The sequence below is a fragment of the Crocodylus siamensis genome, chromosome 3 (assembly GCF_052110815.1).
Source record: "Crocodylus siamensis isolate JL-2025a chromosome 3, ASM5211081v1, whole genome shotgun sequence".
NCBI classification, from domain to species: domain Eukaryota; kingdom Metazoa; phylum Chordata; order Crocodylia; family Crocodylidae; genus Crocodylus; species Crocodylus siamensis.
This window is the reverse complement of record NC_143397.1, coordinates 30,223,609-30,250,714: the sequence shown is the minus strand read 5'-3', so window position 1 is coordinate 30,250,714 and position 27,106 is coordinate 30,223,609. Positions and strand designations below refer to the sequence as shown.

The 27,106-nt window shown below is 44.9% G+C and overlaps 1 protein-coding gene across 1 annotated transcript in view; it reads left to right on the top strand.

The window, feature by feature from the left end:
• Positions 1-27,106, top strand: part of HCN1 (hyperpolarization activated cyclic nucleotide gated potassium channel 1) — a 316,701-nt gene that overhangs the window by 218,424 nt on the left and 71,171 nt on the right. The window contains exon 4 of the mRNA XM_090037188.1: positions 12,044-12,262. Within this exon, the coding sequence (XP_089893314.1) occupies positions 12,044-12,262 (219 nt within the window). The remainder of the gene's footprint in view (positions 1-12,043; positions 12,263-27,106) is intronic.

The following is a 27,106-nucleotide window of genomic DNA, read 5'->3' as shown; positions in this document are numbered from 1 at the left end:
CATCTCAGCCTGCGTCTCTCTCTCCCCTGCTGACAGTGACTTGGTTGAACTCAATTGCTTCAGCTGATTTCACAGGGCAAACCTCTCCCTTTGTCAGTCAAACCCAGTCTCTTTCCACAACACTGCTTCCATTGCCAAGCCACCAGAAGGGCAAACCTCTACCAGCACTGCCACTGCTGGGGCTCTGGCCTCCAGTGTAGGGATGCAGCTGCAGGTGCCAGCAGCAACAGCCATCCCACACCACAGCTGGAGCCTACCTGTGGCTAAGAGGGTGGGAGCAAAACCCCAGCTGCCGGCACGGAAAGCTCCCCCAGTCAAGGTCCTTGTTGCAGGTTTGAACCACAGAGGCAGCCATAATGTCCCCTGGTGGCTGTATGGCTCCTGCCCAGCTCTGTCTCTAATGTGTCCCTCACTAAATTGCTTCCCTGCCACACCTTGTTGTTATTGAGATTAAGTAAGAGAAGCTGCCCATGGGCCTTAGAGTGAACCTGAGTCCAAACAACTTCTCAACAGGTCCTTCCCAGGCCCCACTAGTTTCATTCTACCCCTTATGTTAACTAGGCCTTCTCAGCCTGGCGGTGCCCCTTCAGGGCACCTTAAGGGCAAATTGTATGGCTTCATTCTTCCCCTATACAATGCCCCAAGCCTCCCCAGTGTTAGCACTTCAGTTGTTCATTTCTCTTAGCCTCTCTCAGGACTCTTAGATCCTCTGGGTCTCTCTGCCTTCTTTCTCTGGGCCCTCAGACACCTGACCCCTCACACAGTCCCTCTTGGGGACTGTAGATACTCTAATCTCTTGCTCCATAAACCACAGATTCCCTGCCTGGCCTGGGGCCTCTGTTCCTGGGCTCAGCTCCTTCTGTGGGCCGGGAAACCCTCTGTATCCTGCTCGACCCCTTCTTGGGGAGCAGAAGGGGTGGTCTATTGTCTGACTCAGCCCCTTCTCTGGGTTGGTGGGCTCTGTTCCCAGGCTTAGTCTCTTCTCTGTGCTCTGAACTCTGAACCCCACTCAGCCCCTTCTTTGGGCTTGTAGGCTCTATTCTCTTGTCCTATGTACCCCACACAGCTCCGTCTCTGGCCTGGGGGGATCCTCTGTATCCCTGCTCAGACCCGTCTCTGGACTGAGGGACCCTGTACCCTTGCTCAGCCCTTTCTCTGGGTTGGGGAATTCTCTGTAGGCCTTGAGTCTGTTTCCAGGCCTTGAGGCTGTCTCCAGGCTCCTGTTTCCTTGGGCTTATCTAGCCCCAGACTGGTGTAATGTATGCCTTTTGAAATGTAATGCATTGTGTGCACTGAAAATATGATACAAATGTGCTACAGAAGGGGAGCAACCCTGTGGAGTCCAGCTGACTGTGACCATGGACTGCAAACCCCAGAGGCACCCGGAAGCAGGAAGAGGAAGTGATGAGAAACAACCACGCAGGGTTCTGCTGCTCTACTGCAAACCCCAAAAGCCCTTGGGGACAGCAAAAGAAGAAGCAAACAGATAGCAAGCTGGCTACATGCCATAAGGCCCCTGTAGTATGGGGACTGGGCATGACTAGAGAAGATAGAAACCTCTGTATAGCACAGATGAACCACAGACCAACTGCACATGATTCCTGACCTAGAAATCTGCACAGAGTGACTTTGGACAAAAGGCTGGTTCTTGGAGAAACCTCTGGATGTGGGAAGGGGACTGTATGTGCTGAATCTATGTACCCTAGCAGTACTGATCATTACCTGTATACTTGCTCTCTAAGTGTATGTTATTATACTGTGACTGCCTATTTACCTGTACTTGTTTCTTTCTGTTGACCTGTGACCCTAATCCCTAGGACACTGTATATAATAAAGTAAGGAAACCCCATGTTGGTTGTACTGATTGTGCCTGACACTGCAGGGGTTGTTACCCTTGCCCTTTTTTGGTCAGTTGAGCCTCCAATCAGTCCCCACAAAACCTGGAAGTTACCTCTTGGTCAGCTTCTCTCCTTAAAGTGGCCCTGTTACAGTCCTAGTAGGGGCTCCAGCTTCTGATGGTGGAGGTGTAGCCCTATCTGACAGGACTGCCCCACCTGTAGCTGTGACTGTGGAAGCAGAGGCAAAGCCTTCCCACATCCCCAGCTGGAGTCCCAGGCAAAACCCCCAGCTGACCCTGGACAAAGCCCCCTAAGCCCCAGCCAGAGCTCCAGTTGCAGAAGACCTGCTCTGGGTCTCCTCTCTGACAGTTGAGAGGCTAGGAGGCAGGTGGTGCTGTGATGGGGGGAGGGGTGGGGAAATGGTTCCTTCTCACCACCATCCAATTAGCCCTGACCTGTTCTTTCCTTACTGTTTTCTGTCTCCAGGCAGACTGCAGAGCCTGCAAGACATGCTGGGTTGCATGCTCTAGGGGCCCCTGGATGAATGCCTTCTGCCATGCTGTCTATCTGGAGAGCAGGCAGCCAGATGGATAAATGTTTGCACTGACACCATTTCTTTTGAATGCTTGTATGCAGTCATTGTAAATGCAGCAGTAGTTACAACCCTACAAATTTGTAATATGTATGATTTTCAGCAAAATAAAATCATCCAGCCTTTGTATTGACAAAGGGTCTCCAATCTGATGTTATAAATGTACAATACAAATGTTAATTAAGTTGAAAATGATAGAAAAGATTTATACACAAGTGCTTTATGACAATATCTATTTATTTATTTAGTATTAATAATGGAGTAATGATGAAGCAAGCATCTGTCAAAAGCATGAGGGCCAGAAAGCCAGCAACAGTAGAAGGGTCAGTGTCAATAAGACATTGGGCACCCAAAGGAGGGCCGTAAGGGCACTCATAGATGATATGGTTGGCTGTCTGAGCTTGAGCACTACAGCTGCAGCTAGCATCATTGAAGATACCCCAAGAGTGCATGCTCACCATAAGCCATCCAACACCCATTCTGAGATGGTTAAGAGCAGTCCAGACCCTGCAGGGCAACTGTCAGCCTGAGAAGCAGAAGCTAGTATTGGGGATGAAGTTCTTTAGCCACAGTTCTTGTGCAGCATATTGCTTGCTCCACTGGTGGGAGATCCATGTTGTGGATCACATGCCATCTGCAGTTTTGATGAGCTTATTGGTCTGAGCAGAGAACCAGTTCTGAGACTTCAGGCAGTAGTTGATTTTCTGGCTTGCAGGTAGTAGGCTTGAGTGCACAGAGCGGTCCGATCTAATAGTGCAGTAGGGCTTGGAGACCAAGGTCAGGCTCAGGATCAATAATATGTGGCAGTGTATAAGCCGTAGTCCAATCTTGGAACTTCATGCATATGTCTGGATATATGTATACACAAAGGCTTCTGGTCACTTTGAACTTAACAGGAAGGCTATCCCTCCCCCAGCTACCTCATTTTACAAAAAAATATAATTAAGGTAAACCCCAAATTATTTGAGAATTTGGGCTGCATAAGGCAATCAGTTTCCATTGGGAAACATTTCTGAAAAGTCAAAAAGACTTAAATACTCCATTAAACAAGGGATTGGCACCAAACTATCAAAGCATCCTCATTGCCTGTCTGACCTAGTGAATATGAAGCAATATTTATACAAAATATATTGTCTTTAGGAGAGATACCACCTCTTCCTTCATTTTGTGAATCTAACCCTTTACATTTACTAATAAAAAAAAATTATTAACCAGTTTATTTTTAAATCAAATTTTAGTTCCCCCACTTTTTTTGGTCATTCAAAGTGAACATTAATTCATTATTACTGTACCCACATACAAGATGTAGGATCAGAACTATATCGACACACGAAGTTCACTAACCTAAACAGTTTAGAGTCTTAGCAAGTTAAATTTGAAGGATGATGAAGACAGAGTTTTTGTTTTGTAATTACAAAAATGAACACATTTCAGCTGTACCTAGGTCTTCTGTCTAGCCTTGAAAGATTAGTTGCTTTATTGTGGCTAGATATCTCTGAAGAAATGCATTTTGAGAAGGGATTTGAAGGGGGTGAGGGGAGCAGTAGTTAGTTTGTAGTCTTAAGCATTGTTGAAAAATGGAAAGAAAAAATAATACTTTGAAGCCGTTATCTCAAGAAGAGTATAAGGATATGAACAAGGTTGGCACACTTGGAGCAGATGGCACAACAAGAGGCATTACAAGATATTTTTGCAACATAGGTATATAAAGATTTTGGTGTTTTACATGTCTTTGCTGAGTCACCGTATAATCTTACTGATATCATCCTTATTCTTTCTTCCTTGTCCCTTCACTATGCCATTCTCTTGCTTGTCCCTTCACTATGTCAGAAGGCTGACATTCTACAGTTAGCTCTCTGTAGTAGAGACCATGGGTTCAGCCAAGCATTTGTGGAACTCAGCTCAGGTTTAGGTGGCTTAGTTTAAGCCACCTAAACCTGAGTCAGGAGCACCACATGCAAACATTTGCCACTTTCTGGAAGGAAGCATAGACAACCAGATGCAAGTATGGGAGATGTGGGGGAAACTTGGAAGTCTGCAGTAGGGGGGATTAGTGGGTTCAGGGGGGTTGACAGGTTTGGTGGTGTGTAGGTGAGTCCAGGGGGAACAGGCAATTTGGAGGGAGGGGTCAATAGGTTGGAAGGGATGGCTACCCAGTTGTGGGGGTAATAAAAATCTTTCAGTCAGGGTGGGTGGGAAGGGGAGAGGACACAGTGTAATAACATCACAGCCTTGGGGCTGTACAGTATATCTGGACTTTTCCATCTGATGAGAACTAACTGTACCTCAGGCACACCATATTCAGGGTGACTTTAGCCCTGCAAAGACTAGCACACCTGGACATGTACATCACTCTAACCTCAGTTAGAATGATCTCAATGTATCACTTCCATATACCCCTGTGTTTGTTTATCTGTGCTGTGAGGCTTCAAGGGCAACATGTTAGTCTGGGCAGTAAAAATTTAACTTCTCTAAAGCAGTTTTCATTTCAATCCTTTGCCAAAGAAACCAGGAAAAAGCCAAGATAAAAGCTGAATCTAAAGGCTTCTGTGACATCTTTAAAATGTTAGATTTGATTTGGGAACAGCTCCTTTGAAACTATGGAAGACCAAAGGGGACTACAACCATGTGTGCAGTTTTGAAAGATTGTGAATGAATTTGTGGGGATTTCCAGATCTCACAAAAGGTATCCAGAATGGGTGTTATGTATTATCACTGAGTTTGCCCCACATTTATAATTGTAATTCTGAATATGTGGGTATGTTAGCTGTTTTGTCATGACTTTTGATTAAATGTTATCGATCAAGTCTGAATTCTGTCACAAAAAAACCCAGGAGCTAGAAGTAAAAAACTCATCAATGTGAATTACTTGTTTTACTTTGGAAGTGCAATAGCTAATGGCTGGAAAAAATATAAACCACAAATTCTGTATTGTGTGCATTATAAATGACATAGCTATTCAATGATGTTGAAATGCATGATATTTAATAACTTAAGCTTGTTAAAGCAAAATGCTTGGCAATGGTAATTGATGACATCCATAGTGCATTGTATTAGAACCTCACCTCAGGAAGAACACAGGATGCAAGAATTGGAATTGGAAGATGCCTAGGGAAAATACTGTATAGGGAACCTTCCATTTCTGGAAAGATTTAGTTAATTAGTTTCTTCAAACTGAACATACAAGTTCTACGTGTTTGGGTTTTTCAGATGCAGAAAGGATAGGTTCAGTTAGGAACAAGCTGTTTTTATTTGACGATGATCTGCATAGCATTTTACTAAAATGGAGGAAAAAATAAACCATTAGCCTTGGGCATTTTCTCATTACATTCATACATGGATCATGTGAACAATTAGGCATAAGAACAGGCTAAAGATACAGACAGACCTAGACAGGCTTGCAAGTTGGGCGGATTGGAACCAGATGAAATTTAACATTGAGAAATGTAAAGTTCTCCATGTGGAGATGAACAACCCCCTACACACCTACAGGTTTGGTGGTGCCAAACTGACCAGCACCATGAATGAAAGGGACTTGGGGGTAATAACAGACCACAGTATGAATATGAGCTGATAGTGCAATGCTGTAGCCAGCAGGGCATATAATACTCTGGCATGCATCAATCAATGTATCTCCAGCAAAACCAAGGAAGTGATTCTTCCACTCTACTCAGCACTGGTGAGACCACAGCTGGAGTACTGTGTCCAGTACTTGGTGCTGCACTTCAACAAGGACATGGTAAAGCTTGAGAGAGTCCAGAGAAGAACCACCCATATGATCAGGAACTTGCAAAGCAAGCCATATGAGGAAAGGCTGAGGGACCTTGGATTCTTCATCCTGGAAAAAGAGACTGCTGAGAGGGGACTTGGTAGCAGCTTACTGCTACATTAGAGGGCTCAGTGAGCAACTGAGCAACCCAGGGCACCCTTGGGTAAAACTAGGAGTACTGGCCAGAAACTCCTGGAAGACTACTTCAGGCTCAACATTAGGAAAAACTTCTTCATAGTTAGGGGGCCCAGACTGTGGAATAAGCTCCCTTCAGAGGTGCTGCAATCTCCTACCCTAGAAATCTTCAAGAGGAGACTGGATGGTCACCTTGCTGGGGTCACCTGACCCAAGCTGTCTTTCCTGCCTGGTGCAGGGGGCTAGACCCAATGATCTTCCAAGGTCCTTTTCAGCTCTACAATCTATGAATCTATGAATGGTTTTGGAAAGGAAGAAACCAAGACTATATTAAACAAGAGTACATTGGATAAGTGTTTATGATCAGTTTTTTAAACCTTCTAACACTGTACTATGAAATGAAATTGACTTTTTATCCTCATCTCAATTAGGCTAGGATTAGGGCTGTGCAAAATTTCGCTGGCTGTTTCATTTTGATGCTATTTTGAGTTGTTTTGAGTTTGAAACAGCAACATCTAAATTAAATGAAGGCCTTTGAAACAGCTTTGAAACCAAACAAGGGCAGTCAAAATGTTTTTGAAAATTTTGAAACATTTTTAGTTTTGAAGCTGAAACTGGGCTTGCCTGCAGGGAAACAGAAAGTAAAGAGAGGGAGGAGGAAGAGGGGGAAAAGACTGCTCTGATATTGACTGTGTAGTGGCCCAGTGACTGTGGTCCTTCTCTGAGGTCCCTTCCAATCCCAGTGCTCCAGGGGAGGGATGGAAAACCGCATAAAAAGCAGCATTGTTTGAACTGGGCCACTTTCTGCCTTGGGGTTATTAACTGCACCGTCTTCCAGAAGCTCAGCAGCTTTAGACATCAAAGGCTACCATTCACTTCCTACTTGCTAGCCTAGCAAGTGGGATTCAGCAATACCTTTTGCTTTCTTTATATACCCTTTTATCTTATTATTATATTCCTTGATTGATTCATTTCAATTTAATCGTCTGTCAAAATCCTTTTTTTGTTTAGTCTATTTTGATTCTTTTCAAATCTGTGCTTTCTCTTACAGTGCAGGGAAGCACAGCATAATTATATTGCGTATTATAATATAAAATTTTTATAGGAAAACACATATACATTTATATATTCTATTTATTACATAAATACATACATACAAACATACATACATTCCATAAATACACATACAAACAATTATCTTAACATCTATATATATTGCATAAATCTGATAGATAACATTACAGAAGAAGAACAGACAGATTTGCCAGCACACCAAGACAAAGACAAGACACTATGAAACATATTATGAAGTATGCTGGAAAGCCTTCAGGGAGGGGTGGAAGAGGGAGTAGAGGGACAGCTGTAAATTCCTCCACCCCCCTCAAACTGAGACACAGCCTTTTTGCTACAACAAATAGGTTAAGGCTTCCACTAGTACAGGCAGCAAAGAGAGGGGAGAAGTGGCAGTTCCACTGCCTGTGCCCGTGTCTGCAGCCCCTCCAAGAGCATAAACCATAGCCCACCTCCCACTATCACCATGACAACAAGCACCAGTGTGACAGCCTTCTCCACCCGCATTTCACTTTCCATGCTGAGCCTTCCAGCGCCAGAGGAAGAGCTGGAGCGGGAGCTGGAGCTGGAGCTGGAGCTGGAGCCGGAGCTGGAGCCGGAGCTGGAGCTAGACCTGAGTGCCCCAGCAAGGAAAATTCTGGGCAAGGAGGGGGAATCATCTGAGTTTGTGCTCCACACTTCTCAAGTTTCCCCTAGAGCTAGGTCTCCTTCCCCAGAAGACACTTCAGAGGAGGATGTGATAGAGGTTGTGGAGGCAATTGGCTCAGATGAGTCCACTCCTCCTGTTGCTCTGTCTCTGCCTGATGAGGAGGGGGAAACTGCAGCATCCACACATACACCTGTACCCCAGAAGTGAGTGAGTAGTGTGGCCTGGGATCATTTTGAGCTGGCAGATGATCCCACATATGCTATCTACCTGCACTGCCAAGCCAAAACCAGCCCGGGCAAGGGAACAAAACACATGAGCACCACGGGGATGCTGATGCATCTCCTCAGGCACCCCGCCTTGTCCTTGCTCCTCCTCAGCCTGGCACCAGTGAAAGCATGCCTAAAAGGAAGTCCCCCTCTTGCTTCAAAGTCCCCATTCCTCCAAAGCAGAGGAAGGCCACCCTGGAACAGTCAGGGAAAGGCAGACAGAAAGTGGAGTACATTGCAAGGGTGAGCAAGATCACCCAGAGCACTGGAGAGATGCTTGCTGTGGATGGCCAGCCCTTTTGCTTAGGGTTCAGGCAGCTCATGGTACTTGTGGTCCCATCCTACCAAGTGCCCGCTTGCACCACCTTCAGCAGGACAGTGGTGCCCTCCCTGTACTTGAGGGAGGAGCTGCACAGGGCAGGTCCACAGGTGGCCTTAACACTTCACCTCAGACATCTGGAGAAGCTAGGGTTGAGGTCATGCATACCTCTCCCTCACAGGGCACTGGTACAACCAGTCAGGATGTCAGTGGGCTCTCCTTCAAGCCTAGGTGATGGATGAGTCCCACACAGCAACAGAAATCGTGGGGGCCATGAACTGCTTGGTGCAGGGGTGGCTCACTGAGGAGGGCAAACTCACCCATGGGTTTATGGTCACCAACAATGGGGCCAATATAGGGAAGGTGGCATATGATGACAACTTTGTTGGCATCCACTGTGTGGCACACAAGTTACACCTTTTAGTCACGGAGGCCTTGCAGGGGGATGGCTGCTGGTGACATTGCCAGCACTGCCAGCAAGCTCATTTCAAAATGCAGGAAGGTAGCAGGCTACTTCCACCGGAGCAGTAAGGGGGGCAAAATACTGTGGGACAAACAAGCAGAGCTGAACATCCCAATGTACAAAATCATGCAGGATGTGGAGACTCAGTGCAACTCCACATACCTGATGCTCGAGAAGCTGGTGGAGCAACAGAAGGCCACCCATGAGATGGCCTTGCTTTGGAAGATTAGGATCAGTGGCCCCTTTAACAGAGATGAATGGGATACCATCTCCCAGATCTTGGTGGTCCTCAAGCCCTTCCTCGAGGCCACCGAGACCCTCAGTGCTGGCAATGCCCTCCTTATCCAGGTGATCCCTGTATTGAGGGAACTTCAGAGCCAAATGGAGAGCTTCCAGGAGATCAGTGTTCCTGGCTGGGGCAAGCTGTTGTCACGAGATGTGCAGGCACTGGTGTGGTGGCTGAAGGAGGGTATCAGGAAATGGCTTGCTCCCTTGCAGTCCAGTATGGTCCATGTGCTGGCTACCATGTATGACTCCAGGATGAACAGCAGCATATGCAGCAGTCAAAGCCTGAATCAGTGGACGGAGCTGCTGGTGAAAAGAGGAAGGCAGAATGGCAGAGGTGGAGGGATGTGGAAGAGGGAGATCCACTGTCCCATGCCAGCATGCCATCCACCAGCCAGTCTCTTCCTCTACTACAGGTGCTGCCAATGCGGGTCAAGGGCATGGCTTCCATGCTGGGGTCCGGAGGCACCAGACTCCACCATCAGGCAGGTAGCGCTCATGCCTTGGTGGCTGCCTATCTTGCTGAGGACATGGAGTTGCTACTGTGCAACCCCTTGGCCTCCTGGGCAAGCCACAGCAAGATGTGGCCAGATATGGCCACAGTTTCCCAGGAACACCCTTCCTGTCCACCAACCAGTGTTCCAAGGTGAGAGGGTGTTCAGCATTGCTGGTGATGTAGTGACACCCCACCATACTTCTTTGGATCCTGGTTTGGTGGAGCAGCTGGTGTTCCTCAAGGTGAACCTCCTGCTGCTGGGGTTCCCCAAGCTCCAGATGCAGATTGAGTGAATGCCACTCTCCTCACTCTGTCCGTACCTATTTCCTTTTCTCATTTTTTAAAAATAATTTAATGCCCTGCTCTCAAACCTGAAGGGGCACTCGCTACATCACCAGCCAGCAGAGGAAGAACATGTCTCTGCTGAGCTCCGATGCCAGGATGAACTTGGAGGTATGGACTGGGGCTGTGAGAAAAGAGTACGCCCCAGGTCCTGGGCATGACCACTAAAATGTCACTCTGCCAAGGTTGGGAGCCTTGGTGGGACTGATGGCAGCCCAGCAGCCCTGTAAATGCCAGGACTGAAAGGCAGGAGAGGAGGCATCATAACCTCCAGGTACCACATGCATGCACACAGTCCTGGCTGAGGAAAGCCCAGACCTGTCACATCTTTGACAGGCCCAAGGCTTGCTGTTTGCAGTGAAGTTGTGGGGCTTCAGATGGGCTGAGCTTAGTTGCTTGGGATGCCAGCTTTCAGGTCAAAAAACCCTTTGTCTGGCTGAGAAAGCACCTGCAGTTGGTGTGTGTACTGTTCTTGGATGGAATTAATAGTAAAGGACCCAGAGGCCGGCCTGGCATGCAATGCAGGCAAGAAATCCAGTCAGTGAAAATGGAAATGAAGACATCAGGGGATGTAGCAGCACAGGTAAAAGTGCAGAGGTACCTGGAGAGTCAGATGTCAGTCAGGTTGTAGCATGTCAGAATTCCACTGTTTACATTGAGTTCATGAGTTTCGGTAACTATTCAGTTGATCTACTAAAAGATATCAAATTAGATTGACCCAAATAACCTTGTCTGGCAGTGCCATGTTCTTAGACCAACACCCCTAGCACCTGTCTCTGGTCAGCTGACCAGAAGGAAGCAGGGCCCTGAGCACATCTAAGCCCTAGAGCTGGGGCTGGCAGGGAGAGTTCTCTGGCAGCTGCTGGAGAAGAAGCTCCTGCAGGAAAGGAAAGAAAAGCTCTATCACAGTTTGGCTGTCTGAGATGCTGCTGGTTATACTGTGCTGCTTACTAAGTTATTACCTGTTGTCATTTAAAGTGGTGGACCAGCTGAGGCTGTAGGAGAGGAGGAGACTTCATTGAGGCACACTACCATGTCGTGTAGAGGCTCCAGCACCAGTGAGGGCATGGCTTAACACACACACAGTCACACGTCACGAGTTTTGCTTGTCAGCAGCTTGAGGTGCAGTTTCCCAGAAACCTCTGAACCTATCTCCTTGAAACTTGGCAGGCTTTGTGGCCTCAACAGGGGCTGCCGTACCTGCTGTTCACACCCCTGTGCCTTCACAATTAGTTTTGCTTTCAAGAATTTGAAGTGCTGTTTCCCAGAAACCGCTGCACCTATCTCCTTGAAACTTGGCGGGCTTCATGCCCTCAGAAGGGGCTACCAGCTCTGTTGTGTGCATCCAAATCAGGCAAGAAAGGACAAAGTTATAGGCAGTTTCGTTCTTCCCCATTATAGCCTATGGGTGAAACATTGAAACAGAGTTGAAACAGTGAAACATTTTTAACAAAATGAAACACAACATTGCTTCGAAACTACATGAAACTCAAAATGAAACACTGTCCCATCAAAATGGTGAAACAGAAGTTAAAACAAAATGGTGCTTTTTTGCACAGCTCTAGCTAGCATACAAGTGTGAACTGTGTGGGTGTGTGTGCATGTGGTTTTTTTCTACCCATTTACTAAGCAATATCTGACAGGTTTTCCAGCATTTTCTATAACAGTTAATTTAAATGGAATATCTTTTTTCCTATTCACAGAAGGCACATTACCAGCATATTCTTTCAGATCAGTAATTTATGTTCCTATTATACCAATCAAAAATATTTTGTCCATCTCCTTGCTAACTCAGTTATTTTTCCTCTTTTCTTGCAGAATGATTCCTGGGGAAAGCAGTACTCATATGCACTCTTCAAAGCTATGAGTCATATGCTTTGCATTGGTTACGGAGCCCGGGCCCCTGTCAGCATGTCTGATCTTTGGATTACCATGTTGAGTATGATTGTGGGGGCTACATGTTATGCCATGTTTGTTGGTCATGCCACTGCCCTAATTCAGTCTTTGGATTCCTCTCGACGGCAATACCAAGAGAAGGTAATTATTGTTTTTAAATATAACTATTTTACTTGCAAAAGTTATTACCAAGATTTTTAAATTTAGAATAAAGCTTCATGTATTACCATGGTATAACCTAGCAGTGATCTTTATTGGGTATGCAGAAATACAGAAAAACAGTGGACCAAATCATCCTTGGAGTGAATCCATAAATATCAGTAAAAACAGTCTAAAAATTTGAAACATAAGTTAATAATTGTGTTCTGAGGTTTAAAATGTGATGTGAATCACTGATCCTTGAGCCCATTACTAACCAACTGCTAAAAATGGAAAATTAAGTTGCTGCAGTGTCAGTAATGGTTCCTGCGAATTTCTGAAATACTCAGAAAATATTGCTATTTCCCTAGACACTCTGGTGTTCCAACAGACTGCAGTAATACTGTTATTGTTCTGGTGGGAATAAGGACTGCAGGATCTGACCCTTTTGAGTGGTTTTCAATTGCGGTTCCACATAAGGTGCTACAAGTCTATAAGCATATATCTAGACTGCAATCCAAAGACCTATCCAAGAAAACTTTAACTTGGTTGGGTCTTCATCATAATGTGCCTGAGGAAGCACAGGGTTCAGTGCAGGCTACTGGGACCCTCTGTATATACTCAGGTATGTAGTTCATACAATGCTTCATGCTTCCATGATGATACTGAAGCCTACTAATTTCAGTCTGGTTTAAGCATGTGCCTTTGGACTGTAGAGACATACTCCAAGGGATATCCTAAGGAGTTCTTAATGAAAGAATAAAAAGATAGATAAATCTAGTGGAAAGGGAATAACAAATACTGATTCATTTTTATGATACAGGTTAATTACAATTGATTTATTTTGGGCACACTAAAAGTAGGTGTTTTAAAGGAACTAAAAGATATATAGATTAGAGCTCCATGGTGATCTCAAGAAGGTGGTGCTAAGCATTTGAGAGCTCTGTGAATGAAGAATAGAGACAAATACTGACAAAGTTATCAGTCAGACAAATGGCAAATGTTGTCAGAGCCAAGATAATAGCATGCGATATGAAACTTCCCAAAGTAGGAAAGGAATTTCCATGGTTATATAGCGCTTTGGAAGTTATGAAAAGAAGCTCAGACCTGGTGTGATAGTAGAAGGGGACCTAATGGTATAATTTAAACAAGGGGTGCATATAAATCAGATCAGTAAGCTTGGGGGAGAGCTTTACCAGCATTTTGTATGTATGAGGTAGAGAAGCCAGAAAAAATATTGCTTTTATCTACATGGAATATGTGGGCCCAAACAAAAATTTGGCAGAAAGGGGGGAGTGGGGAGAGGGGGGTAATAATTTCTAGTGTTTATGACAAATAGTCAATGGCCTGTATATTCTGGGCAAGCAAGAAGAAAAAATGAAAAATAATCAGAGTAATAGAAATGGTGAAGTTTTCTCTAGAGACAGAGAAGTGGAGATGGTGATGTTTTTTGTGGAGGAAAGTGAGCTTCTATTTGCTATGTTAAATTGCAGCTCACAGCAGGACAACTGGAAGAACTATCTTAGAGATGTTTGATTTGATGGAGAGAGGGATGTCTGTGATGCAGAGAGAGATTTTCTAATCCTTGGCATAATGGTAATTCTTAAATATCTTTCAGTATTAAAGATTAGACATGTCAAGTGCAAAGTGATGAAATAAAAGGTTGGCAATAGAGGTTTAGAGAACTCATAGAGGTGTCTCAATGTTGAGGAAGGAGACCATCTCAAGATAGAAAGGAAGATCAGAGTATTTGCTTAGATATGACAAGATTTCAGTAGTATGGAAAAGGATATTGACATATATTTCCTTCATCCATCACCAAAAATACTCCCACAAAAATGTAACCACTATATCATAGCAAACTCAGAGATATAGGTTCCCTTACAGGGGCAAAATAAGTAAGGTTTGAAACTGGAGACAGCACCTGATCCCCACAGCTGTAGCCAACAAAATAAGCTCAGTCATCAGAGTGCACTGTATCTGGGGCGAGTGCTGTACATGTTAGATCCGTCTTCCCTCAACAGAACATAAGGAAGTGTGCTTCCTGATATTCACTCTTGCTCAGTAGAAACTGAGCAGACTAGAAGAAAAGAACATTGAATGATGCGTCCAGTTTTGGGCTCCACAATTCAAAAAGGATGTGGAGAAGCTTGAGAGAGTCCAGAGGAGAGCCACGCGCATGTTCAGAGGTCAGGAAAACAGATCTTACTAGTGATGGAGAGAGCCATGGGACTCTTTAGCCTGGAAAAGCATAGGCTCAGGGGTGATCTGATGGCCACCTATAAGTTTATCAAGGGTGACCACCAGGATCTGGAGGAATGTTTGTTCACCAGAGCGCCCCAAGGGATGACAAGGTCGAACGGTCACAAACTCCTGCAAGACCGTTTCAGGCTGGACATAAGGAAGAATTTCTTTACTGTCCGAGCCCCCAAGGTCTGGAACAGTCTGCCAGCAGAGGTGGTTCAAGAACCTACATTGAATACCTTCAGGAGTAAATTGGATGCTTATCTTGCTGGGATCCTATGACCCCAGCTGACTTCCTGCCCTTTGGGCAGGGGGCTGGACTCGATGATCTCCTGAGGTCCCTTCCAGCCCTAATGTCTATGAAATCTATGAAATCTATGACTGCTGCTTAATTGCAGCAGTATTAGCCTTGTTAAGACACAAAATTGTACTGATTTAACTTTACTGTATCTCCTGAGTAGGGATACAATTATTCAGATATAGTTGTATGGACATACATATATACATACACACAGAAAGAGTAAGGAGAATAAGTTATATCGATATAAAGAAAACATCTTTGCACCCTTTATATTGACCTTCAAAACTGGGGTTATGTATTCAAACCTGTAACAGAAGAGATGTTCAAATGAACAGATAAACCAGTTTGAAAATGGCTGAAACAAGTTTGAGATAAGCCTGGTTGTATGTAGTTTCAGACTTAACAGATTTGGCTCAAAGTGGTTTATGTAATGTCTGTCCCAGACCCCTTGCTGGTTTAAGATAAACCAGACTCCCCCCACATCCAGACATGCTCTCTGGGCTAGGTGGGGCTGTCTGCTCCACAACAGAACTGGCCCCTCCCCTCTTCTCTCTGGCTGGAGCTCTGGCAGAGACTGCAGGCACAGCAGGGTCTGCCTGGCTTCCCTTGCTGCTTGCTGCTCAAGCAGGAATCTTCCCCTCCCATCTCTCACAGCGCAGATCCCAGCCCCATGGACTCTAGGCATGTGGTATGCTAGCTAATGCTGAGAGGTGTCTATGTCTCCAATTTCACTGGGACAGGCAGACAGAACAGTGACCACTTAGGCCTTTTTGGCGCTAATCAACAGGTCATCTGGTAAGCTGTTTAAGATTTTGAACTAGTGGAAAGAGGCTATTGTTTTGCTGATGGGGTGATAAACACTGTTATCAGCCCCCTGCTGCCTTGCTTCCCTGTCAGTTTGCTGCAGACAGTATAATGAAGCAGGGAGGGACATTGAAAACCTTGGTATCATCAACAGATGCATGCACTGCTCCCCCTGCCCCATTTCTTCAGAGTGCTAGCAAGGGGCTGGGGCTGGCAACTCTCCCACCCCTTGAGGAGGCAGCAGAGAAAAGCAGGCAGACCTCCCTATTCAGAGGTCCTGTGGGGCCTAGCCACGCTCCCCCTCAGCTCAGCTCCCTGCAGAAGGGAAGGGAGGGATGCTTTAACACTCCACAGCTTCTTGTCTGAGCCACTGCAGGCATATGCCTGAATGTCCTCAGTCCAGAGAGAATGTTCAGTTGCAAACTGGTTCAGCCTAACCAGATTAGACTAACCTGCAAAGATTGAATCAATTCAGGCTCAGGCTTTTTGCAAGTCTGTCCCTAGCCCTAGAGGGGCCCTTAGATAAAATTAGACAAGTTTCAGTTAGAACAGGAACTTCATTAGTGGAGCTCTCCATTACTTTGCCCCTGATTGAAATGTCAAGTGCTTGGTCCTGTTTTTGGACTGAGTTGATCATGTTGGTATATTCAAGATAAATTATAATGCTTTAATGCTCCCAAGTGATTATTAGTATTGACATTAAATCTAGTCAATTTATATAGATCAGCAGAGAGTATTAAAAAATTTGGAGGAGATGCACATTTTTATATTAATTGTGTCTTGATTTCTCTTATAAATCATAAACAATTTTGTTTCTGAGCACTAGTCCAGTGGGACCTATTATTGTTGAAACGCAATATTTATTACTTAATATGTTAAGGTAACTACGTGTACCATTAAGGTAACTACGTGTACCATTATAACACATTGACCAAAGTATTAAAGTCCCAGTGTATTTTTTAAATGAAATGTGCATTCATAAAATGATTAATAATCTATTCAAATTAAACTATGCTATGAACTTTTTTTCAAGAAACAGTTGGTTTGTCTATTAATGTTCATGTAGCCAAATTGCATTAAACAGCTCAAGTTCAGGCATGACAATAAGACAATAAAGACAAACAATTATTATCTCTGCAAAATAGGTTAAGTTCAACTATAAGAATTTTTTCCTTATATTGAGATTACTTTTTTCCTTACCTAATTTTACCTCCATGTTCCTAATTAGAATCACTGCTGCTATTTTACATTAGTTAATCAACTAAGTTGTGAAATAAGATTGGGTCAGACATGGACTTGAAGTATCCCAGTGGGTACCCTGCTCTGCTTTGAACCTTGCTATCCATTAGTTTATGGTACTTTAGGCTCTTTTCAAGCAAACTAATTCATTTTATTCAAAGAGTAATACTTTTATGAGATGATATTGCATAGAGAAAAACCAGCAGTTGGATGCAAAGTTTATACAAATTTAGCTCATTGCTTAGAGCTCACTATTTAGGTGTTATCTAGTGATTTGAAGCTTTAGAAATGTTTATGTTAATTTTTGTGTCAATTTTGAGCATCCAAAATATGCCTACAAATAGATAATGGCATGGGTTAGGGCCTTGTTACACATTGCACTTTGAGCTGCTCAACTGTTGATCGGTGTTAGTACTAGCTCAAGTTTGGAGTAGTCACATCCTAAAGCTAAAAACTTTCTCTGACTATCCCTTGCCTGCACAGCTTTAACTTGTCACTACAGGGTGGGTGAGCCAGGACAAGAATATATTGGGATTTGGAATTGGGATGTGGGGAGTGCTGGTCATGCTTCCAAGGGCATCTAGGAGATGGAAACTATGATGGAAGATGCTTCTGGGGGAGCTGCTGCCTCTGCCCCAGGAAAGAAACCCCAGCTCATGGGGACCCAATCTGCCCCCCTGTTTTGTCATCCCCTGCCCACTCATTCTCCCTAGGTCCCACTCCTGGACTTAGCTGTGCCTGGCTGGAATGTGCTCTGCAGGCTATTTGCTCCTGGTGGGAGAAGGTCACACCCCTGGGGGCAGGCGTGGGGAGTTGGCTTGGTGCCAGAATCATCCCTGAGGCAGGACAGTTTAGGGAAGATCCAGAGGGGGATGCAGTGGCATGGTTGCAGCCCCTTTTCAAACTGTACTGTGGAATCAGCAGTCAGGGAATTTTAAGTCCCTGAAGTAAGTAAAAATCCCACCCTCTTGGCACTCACTCCCTTTCTTCCATTATCAGAGACCCCTTCCCTTCCCTTCCCTTCCCTTCCCTTCCCTCCTCTCCCATTCTCCCCCACATCTGCAGCTTCTACTGTTTCTCAGTTAACTCAGGAGTGGGAGAAGCTCCAGAGCCGCTCCTGTCCTGTTCCTGCCAGGCTGTGTAGAGAGCCAGACTCAGCCAGAGACCGCAGCAGTGGCAACAGTGGACACATTCCCCCTCCCTGCTCAGTCCTCATGCATTTCATAGATTTAATAGGTCTTTTAGGGTTGCAGGGAACCTTAGCAGATCATTGAGCCCGACCCCCTACCCTGGGCAGGAAAGAGTGCTGGGGTCAGATGACCCCAGCCTAGTGTTTGTCAAGTGTCCTCTTAAAGACCTCCAAAGTAGGGGAGAGCACCTCCTCCCTTGGAAGCCCATTCTGGTAACCCTTACTGTAAAGAAGTTCTTCCTTATGTCTAGTATAAATCTTCTCTCTGTCAGTTTGTGGTGGTTGTTTCTAGTTACTCCAAGGGGGCCCTTGGTAAACAGAATATCTCCTATTCCTTGCTGCCTCTCTCCGCCCGATGAATTTGTAAACAGCCACCAGATCCCCTCTCAGCTTTCCCTTATGGAGGCTGAAGAGTTCCAGGTCTCCCTGAAGAGATGTAGGTCTGCAGGTGCTACCAGTCAGCCTGCGAGCAGTGCAGGGACAAGGAATCTGCCAGCTGCTGCTGTCCCTGAGTGAACCTTGCTCCCTTAAGTGCCTGCTTCCCACAGTGCTAGCTGGAGCAGAGCAGGTAAAGAAGTAGTGGGAGGTCAGGTCTCCTTTTTTTTTTGATCCTGGGAAAATAACCAGATGGGAAGGGGGGAAAAGCTCCTGAGCACAGAGGGGAAAGGAAAATGGTGGTTGGGAAGGGTTTCTTACTTCATTCATGGACTTAAAAAAATACTTGCCTGCTATTTCCATGACATATTCTGCCTACCCTGGCAGTAGGGAAACTGGGGGGATGTCAGATACAGTCATCTTTTAGTGCTAGGCACTGCTTTTTCACCCCCTCCCCTCTAAAATCCTGTGTTTGCCTATAGGAAGATCCAATTTGTTTTTTGATTGGAAGATGTTGGTGAAGTAAAACCTGATGTGTAGATCATAAGAAGGGTTAGACATAAGATTAGTACTGAGTTTGTCAAATGTATCAAGGCAGATGCTTCTGAGCATGGTCACTAGAAAAATCTAAATACTTAGGAAACCTTACTGGCAAAAATATGAGTCTGTAGACTTTGCATTTGCAGAATTGGGCATGAATTGTGAGGATGACACTTTTGGATTTGTCTGCTTAAATTCTTCCTATGCCCAACCTTTGGTACCTAGAAGGGCTATATTTACAAAGGAACTTTTCTGACTAGCCTTGATCTGATAAGATGTTTCAAATGCAGGTCATAAAAACAACATAGAGGAAGGAGGGAGGAAAAATAGTTTATTGGTGCTACAATTTGCTGGTGACAGGTAATTAACTGATAGGAGGGTCAAAAGCATTCATTATGTAATGTGGCATGTAAAATGCACATGCAAATTATATAATGTCATACACATCCAGGTGTATGTATGTACCAACATTTGTATCTCTGAAAAATGTTACTACCATTAGAGCAAGATTTTTGATATACACGTCATATTTCTTTTAAAAGAGTGTGCATTAAGGACCCTGGCAGACATTAAAACAATTGTGCAAAAGCATTTGATCCCCAATTCCCAACAATTGTGTGTCCTGCCACACGTGTATGGCAAGATGTGATTGTCGGAATCAAGGATTGAACCCAGTCACACCATTATTCTAACAGGAACCTTGCAACCCAATTAAGGTTGGCAGTATTTTCACCCAGGCAATTTAACCCTCCTCTGTGTCTTATCAGCTCAGTTGTGAATAGATCCTTCAGGAGCTGCAGAGGAAGGTATCTTCAGGTGCCAGGTCAGGATGAGTCCTTTAGCTCACCGCCACCCAGCACCTGAATGCCTCTTGCCCTGCAGTTCCCTCAGGAGTATTTTGTGGGACATTTTTGTAGCTACTTTCTCATTTTAGTGTGCTGTTAATTCCCTGAACATGCGGTATGGTATTTATGGCACAATTAACAGGTTATTTGTGTCCTAAGTGTAACGTCTCCCAGGGGCCTAAGAAGTTTAAAGGGTAACATGATTTTTATACTTGTATAGTAGCTCAGATATAAGTAGACAAGGTGATTCTGGCAACAAAATTAGTGCAGGATATCAAAGTTACATGTCATATATTTGTAGTCACACAGCTGTGTTCAGAATATTTTTCTTCTTCAGTTCATGTGACTAACTGAGGTATATTGCACTGATATACAATGACTTCTGTAAATGGCTTCCTTAGTCTCACTGATATTATCAGGGAAATTGTTGATAATTTGATAAATCCAAGATTGGCAAAGGATGACCAGCAGGTCTCAACCAGATTGGTGAGGGACAGCTACCTGATCTAATGCTTTGAACTTTAGGGTTTTGTTTGGGGAAATTAATCCAAATATATAGCATCTCCAAAGCGTGTGAATCATGGATGTCTGATCAAGGTCTTAGTGTCCTCAAATCCTTGCATGCTTGACATCTGTACTATGTATACGGTCATACTGTTTTATTTAAGAGAGGGATAAGCTTTCTCTGTATTTTTGGAGAAAATTGCTAGCCTGTAGCTTTGCAAGTATTCATAAAACTAGGGCTGTGCAAACCTTTGAGTGGTAATTCAATTCAGAAGAGATTCAGCCTCATTTGGTGCTGAATCTCTGAATCCAGATTAAATCAGGGGACCAGTAAAAAGGTCCAAATTGATTCAAAGCTCTTCAAAACTTCAGAAAACATTCAGAGAGCCATGATGATTTGGGCTGTCCTTGTCTGCTGCAGCAGGGAACTGCAGCCAACCCGGAGCTGGTGAGTAGGGAAAGGGGAAGGGGGCATGGGTGAGGGGGAAAGGGACCATGGGGGGACCTCTGCCAGCCCCTCCAATGCCTCCACTCTCCCAGCCCCCACAACCCCAGCCCCCCCCATTGGCTGCCCTGCCCACCCCAGCTCAGTACTTTAAAGAAAAGCCCTGGTGCTCACTAGGTGTTGCCTGGCAGGTGGGAGATCCCTGCTGCCCCCCACTGCTCCATGCTGCATGGGGGACTCTGCCACAAGCCCCATGACCCCTGTCCCTGCTCCCCCAGCTCCCCTCCCGCCCCCTTGGATGTCCTGCCCAGACCTGCTCCAGCCCTTTAAGGAAAAAAAAGCCAAGAAAAACTCCGGGACTCACGGCTCTTGCAGCGGCTTTGGGGGGTCAGGGGCTCGTGCAGAGCCCCCAGCATGGCGTGCGGCAATGGGGGCAGCAGGGTTCACTCCTCTCCCCACCCCACTGGCAGGGTTTTCTCGGGTTTTATGTTTCTTAAAGGGCCAGAGCTGACCCAGGTGGGGCGGGGGGAGCAATGGCAGGGGTTGGAGGGGCTTGTGCAACGTGAAGCAGTGGGGTCCAGCAAGGATTGCCCCCCCACCCAGCAGCACCCACTGAGTTGGGGCCTTTTCTTTCCAAAGAGCCAGGAGCTGGGGCAGGTGGGGTAGCCATTGCCAGGCTGGGAGAGCAGACAGGGGATAGGCCTGGCCTGACTGATTCGGATTTTAAGCAGAACTGAATCAGGACAGTGATTCAAATCACCGAATTGAATCACTGTCCCCTGAATTGGCCAAATCTGAAGCAAATACTAGCTGCTTCACACAGGCCTACATAAAACCTTATCAGGTTGCATGCAATTTTTTTTTCTATTGAGCTACATGATAGTCCAATATTTCATACAATAAACAATTTTGCCAAAAGTCCCATGACTGAACTATCATTACAGTTTGTACAAAGGTTGTTAAATGTCCGTTCCAGGCCTTCAAGAACTAAGAGAGCTATGACAAGGGATCCTGGTTTTCTCTGATTAAAAACTCACAAATTCTCTTATGAAAAAACTTTTGCAAATTCTCTAATAAAAAGCCCCAAATCCACAATTAAAAAGAAATGCTGCTATACATATAGGTATCAATTGAACACAATGTTTTATTGATATATTTACAATTTTAAAGCAATTTGGAACCCTATCAGTGCCTCAATCGCTATAATAAAATAATTTCTGAATACCTATAAATTATGGTATTTGATTTTGAGTTTTTTATCATGGAAAATCAGAGCTCCCCTTGCCCCCTTAGCTCACCAGGATGGAGTTCCAGGCCCCTCACTCTGAAGCCATAGCCCCTTCCCCCAGCCCTGCTGGTGCCCCTTAGCCCCATCCAGAGCTCCCTGCCTCCCCCCCAGACCTGCCAGAGGGGACCCCAGCTGTCAGGGTTATGGGGCCAGGGACTTGGATCCACAGACTGCTGCTTCCTGCAGCAGCATCCGACCCCCGGCTGCTGGCCACAGGAGGCGGGGGTTGTTGTAGCATAGTGGGCTGCAGAGCACAATTGCCCTCCCCCATGGGTGGCATGGCCAGAGTGGAGCCCATGGAGGGGAGCAGTGTGGGCTGCCCACCACAGACTTGGGCTCCCCATCCTGCTTCCCTCCCCCTAGGGCCTCTGGAGCCCAGTGGGAAGGACCCAGCATGGCACAGCAGAGTAGCAACAGCAGGGGAAAACTTCTGACTACTGCAAGCCCCGTGGTGCCATGGCAATGCGCCCCCTGCCTGTCCCAGAGCAGCAAGGGGTACAACCCCACCCCTCTGCTGCCAGATGGGCAGGGGGAGCATCGCCATGGGATCATGGGGCTCACAGCATCAAGGAGCGTCCCCTCCCAACCCCAGTCTGCCATGCCATGCCAGGTCCAACCCACCAAGACACAGAGGCACAGAGGGGAGGGTAGCAGGGTGGGGAGCCTGAGCTATAGCAGGCACCCTACATCTGCCCCTGCCCCACACACAGATCTGGGAGCACGTGTCCCCATGCCCCCCTGGGAGCACATGCAGTGGCAGGGAGACAGCCCCCCCCCCCGCTCCCTCTACAAGCCACCAGGGCCCTGCAGCCACACATTCTGGTCCCAGGCATCAAGCCTCATGCACTGCCCAGCTTGGCAGAAACCCCAGCCCCATCCTTGCCCAACTCCCTCTCTCCCTCCCTATGGGGCCCTCAATTCCCCGCCTCCCAACCAAACTTATTTGCTCTCCAGGCTGCCTGGTGGCCATGTGTATATACAAACACATGGTGTCCCCTGCCTGACTGCCTGCCTCCCCAGCCCCCTTCAGGCTGGAACTCTGCCAGCCTGCAGAGAGCTCTTTGCAAACGAGCAAAATCTGTGCATTTCTCCATGAAAAATGAAAATTCCACATTTTTCTTGGCTAAAAGGGAAAATCTGCAGTTTTTTAATCCTTTTTTACGTGGGAAACAGAAAACCCGGATCCCTGGTTATGACTCTGTACCAAAAAATTAAAGTCATTGTAACATTGAAATGTTGCAAGCTTACTGCTATAAATTCCTTTAAAAGTAATTATATGAGTATCATCCTTTGGTCCACTATAATTGACTTGTTTCTGATGTGTAATCACTGATGATTATTTTTTATATTTCATTATCTTCTTTGGTTGGCCACATGACCACTGCTTATAATAGGGGATGGGCCTTGATTTCTGTCTGGATTAATTAAACTTTTGGTAGCAAGCTCACTATATTATCATGTGGAAGCTTTGGAACCATACAGTCTCCTAAATGGACATAGTATTCCTGTGTGTTCTGTGAGCCATAATCCCATAAAATGCTCTGAGAGCCTTAATACAAGTGTGCTTTATCAGTATGAAATATTATTCTTAAAAGATACTTGGTAGCAGTAGCATTGCAAATGGCCCTAGATGAAAAATCAATGCAACCTTTTTCACATACTGTGTTACAAAGGCATTTACTGGTATTTAATCGATCTGTGTTTCTTTTTTATTTTATTGAGCATTCTGTAAATATTTTCAGTACGGTTTTAGGTTGAAATCAAACTCCTTGATCCATCATGATTCAGCTCTTTGACATATCAATTAATATTTAATGACAACTACGGGAGGTCAACCTTGAACTCAGTCTACTTTATAATGGACAGTGACGCATACAGTATGATTAAAGTTCTTGAATGGAGCGAGATGTGGATGCACTGGGCCTTTCTAAAGGCTTGTTTAGTTTCTCTTAATACTTTTGTTTGAGTAATTTCCATTCATTATAAATATAGCAGTGTCTGGATTTTTACTGCTCATGTGTGCAGCATGTATTTTGGTCTCTCCAGGACTCAAAGTGGAAGATAGTGTTAAATATTACTAAGAAGAGGTGTGGGGAGGAGTATTTAAAAACTTACAGTGGTTATTCATTTTTAATATCAGCATGTAACAAGAAATGTACACTTTTTTCTTTCCAAGTATACATCCATTGTACTCACGGTCTAGAACCCAAATCTTCTCTTGTTACATCAAGATATAAATCAATCAGAATGTTCTTACTATATTGTTCACTTGGTTGTTTCTCTTATCCTAAATCTCCATTATTGTGTTCTTGATTCTCTTTTGTTGAGCCAGCGATAGTGTGGGTTGATTATTTTTACCTTGTATCTTTATAAAAAGATTTCTTCTGATAATGTGGGCTAAGCAGCCAAGTACTATCTATCCAGCTGTATCATACTCGTGTCAAACTAATAGACTTCCACTGCTTCTACAATGACAGATGGGACATTCTTTGATTTATTGCTGTGTTGTGGGTAATTTACCTATAAAGCGTTCTGCTGGCTTGCATTATGGATTACGTTTCTAAAAGTTTTCTGTATGGAAATGTGGAAAAAGCTCGTTACAGTTGCACCATGTTCAAGATGACTATAAAATTAGCTCTGATGGAATCAAGTTGTACTGATTTTATAGCTATCTTGCTTTCTTTGTGTGTCTGTCTCTGTTAGTTTATGCAGTAATTATCATAGGGTTGTTTACATGATATTTTTAAATAAACAAGGAAGTAACTTCTAGTTTCTCAAATGAGTCTTAAAATATGGTGCAAATTGCCTCCTAATGGGAGACAAGTGCATGATTCTGGCCAGATGGATGTAGTGGGCAATTATCTCAATTTTAGCAGAGAGATCCTGATTGCATCATGTTTTATATAGCAGGAAATAGACTCAATATTTTCTAATGTAATATGGCTAAGGAGATAATTCTAGCTGTGCAGATTCTAGGATTGTCTTAATCTTTTCATGACCTCATCTGCTTTCCTAGGGTTTGAGTAATTAAGAGCTCAGGCACCTCTGCCTTGAAAACATAATAATTTGTATAACCAGGACATAAAGTACAGATCTGTAAGGGGAATTGAGTGTACAGAAAATTAATGGGACTGCAAACTTCTCCTAGCAATACACAGCTTTACATAATGCCTTGTGCATTGGTTCCTACTGCATTACAAACTATTATTGCAGTGTAAGTGATTTTTCAGTAGCCTGGAAAATATATTCTCGTGCAAATGTTAAAAGCCAATGGTATATAAGAATAGATAGTCTATGCTAAATTTAATAGATTCTTATATTCATAGATTGTGAGGCTAGAAGGGAACTTGGAAGATCATCGGGTCCACCTCCTGCACCAAGCAGGAAAGACAACTGGGGTCAGGTGACCCCAGCAAGGTGACTGTCTAGTCTCCTCTTGAAGATTTCCGGAGTAGGAGATTGCACCACCCCTGGAGGGAGCCTATTCCACAGTCTGGACACCTTGGCAGTGAAGAAATTTTTCCTAATGTTAGGCCTGACATATTCTTCCAAGAGTTTATGGTCATTACTCCTGGTTATCCCCAAAGGTGTCCTGGTGAACAGTTGCTCACTGAGCCCTTGATGTACATCCCTGATGTAGAGGTAACTCGCTATGAAGTCCCCTCTCAGCCTTCATTTTTTCAGGCTGAAGAGTCCCAGGTCCCTCAGCCTTTCCTTGTATGGCTTGCTGTGCAAGTCTCTGATCATATGGGTGGCCCTTCTCTGGAATCTTTCAAGCTCTATCATGTCCTTATCGAAGTGTGGTGCCCAGTACTGGATGCAGTACTCCAGCTGCGGTCTTACCAATGCTGAGTTGAGTGGAAGAATCACTTCCCTACTTTTGCTGGAGATGCATTGATTGATGCATGCCAGGGTATTATTTGCCCTGTTGGCTACGACATCACACTGTCAGCTCACGCTCATACTATGGTCTATTATTACCCCAGGTTCCCTTCATTTGTGGTGCTGGTCAGTTTAACATTGCCAAGCCTGTAGGAGTGTAGAGGGTTTTTTGTCCCCAGATGGGGCACTTTACATTTCTCAACATGGAACTTCATTTGATTCCAGTCTGCCCAACATGCAAGCCTGTCTAGGTCCACCTGTATCTGCAACCTATCTTCAAGCGTGACTGCACTTCCCCATAACTTGGTGTGGTCCACAAGCTTGGCCAGTGAGCTCTACACACCCACATCAAAATCATTGATAAAAATATTGAATAACACTGGACCAAGCACCAACCATTGAGGGACACCACTGGCCTCTTCTTGCCAAGGTAACATAGATCTGTTCATTAGAACTCTTTGGGTCCTACCCCGCAACCAGCTACCTACCAACCTGTCTCATGGTTGAGTCCACAGTCCTCCAATTTAACACTAGAACATCATGGGATATGAGATCAAAGGCTTTTTGGAAGTCAGAGTATACAATGTCAGTCTCCTATCTGTTATCCGGGTGGCAAGTTACCTGATCATAAAAGATAAGGTTGGTAAAACAAGACCTGCCCATGATGAACCTATGCTGGCTGTCATTCAGAATCCTACCTTCAGCAAGCCTATTGCATATAGACTCCTTGATGAATTTTTTTCCTGGGATAGAAGTTAGGCTGATTGGCCTATAGTTACCCAGTCCTCCCTTCTCCCTTTCTTGAAGATGGGCACAACATTGGCTTTCTTCCAGTCCTCAGGGGCCTCTCCAGGGCGCCATAAGTTTTGGAAAAGTTTCACCAGCAATCCCACAATGACTTTGACCAGCTTCTTCAGCACCCTCGGATGAAGTTCTCCTTGTCCTGCCGATTTATATATGTCTAATATTTTCAAATGACCACATACCAGTTTTACGGTAGGAAGGCAGTCATTCCTACTCTGCTCATTCTGTACCCACCCTGGCATGATTTTGCCCTTGGCCCGGTGAAAGACCAAAGCAAAATAGTCATTTAGGAGTTCAGTTTTCTCCTGAATGCTGGTAACCAGCTGTCCTAAGTTGTTTGAGCAGTGGCCACACACCCCCCCATTTGTTTTCCTCCTGTTCCCTACA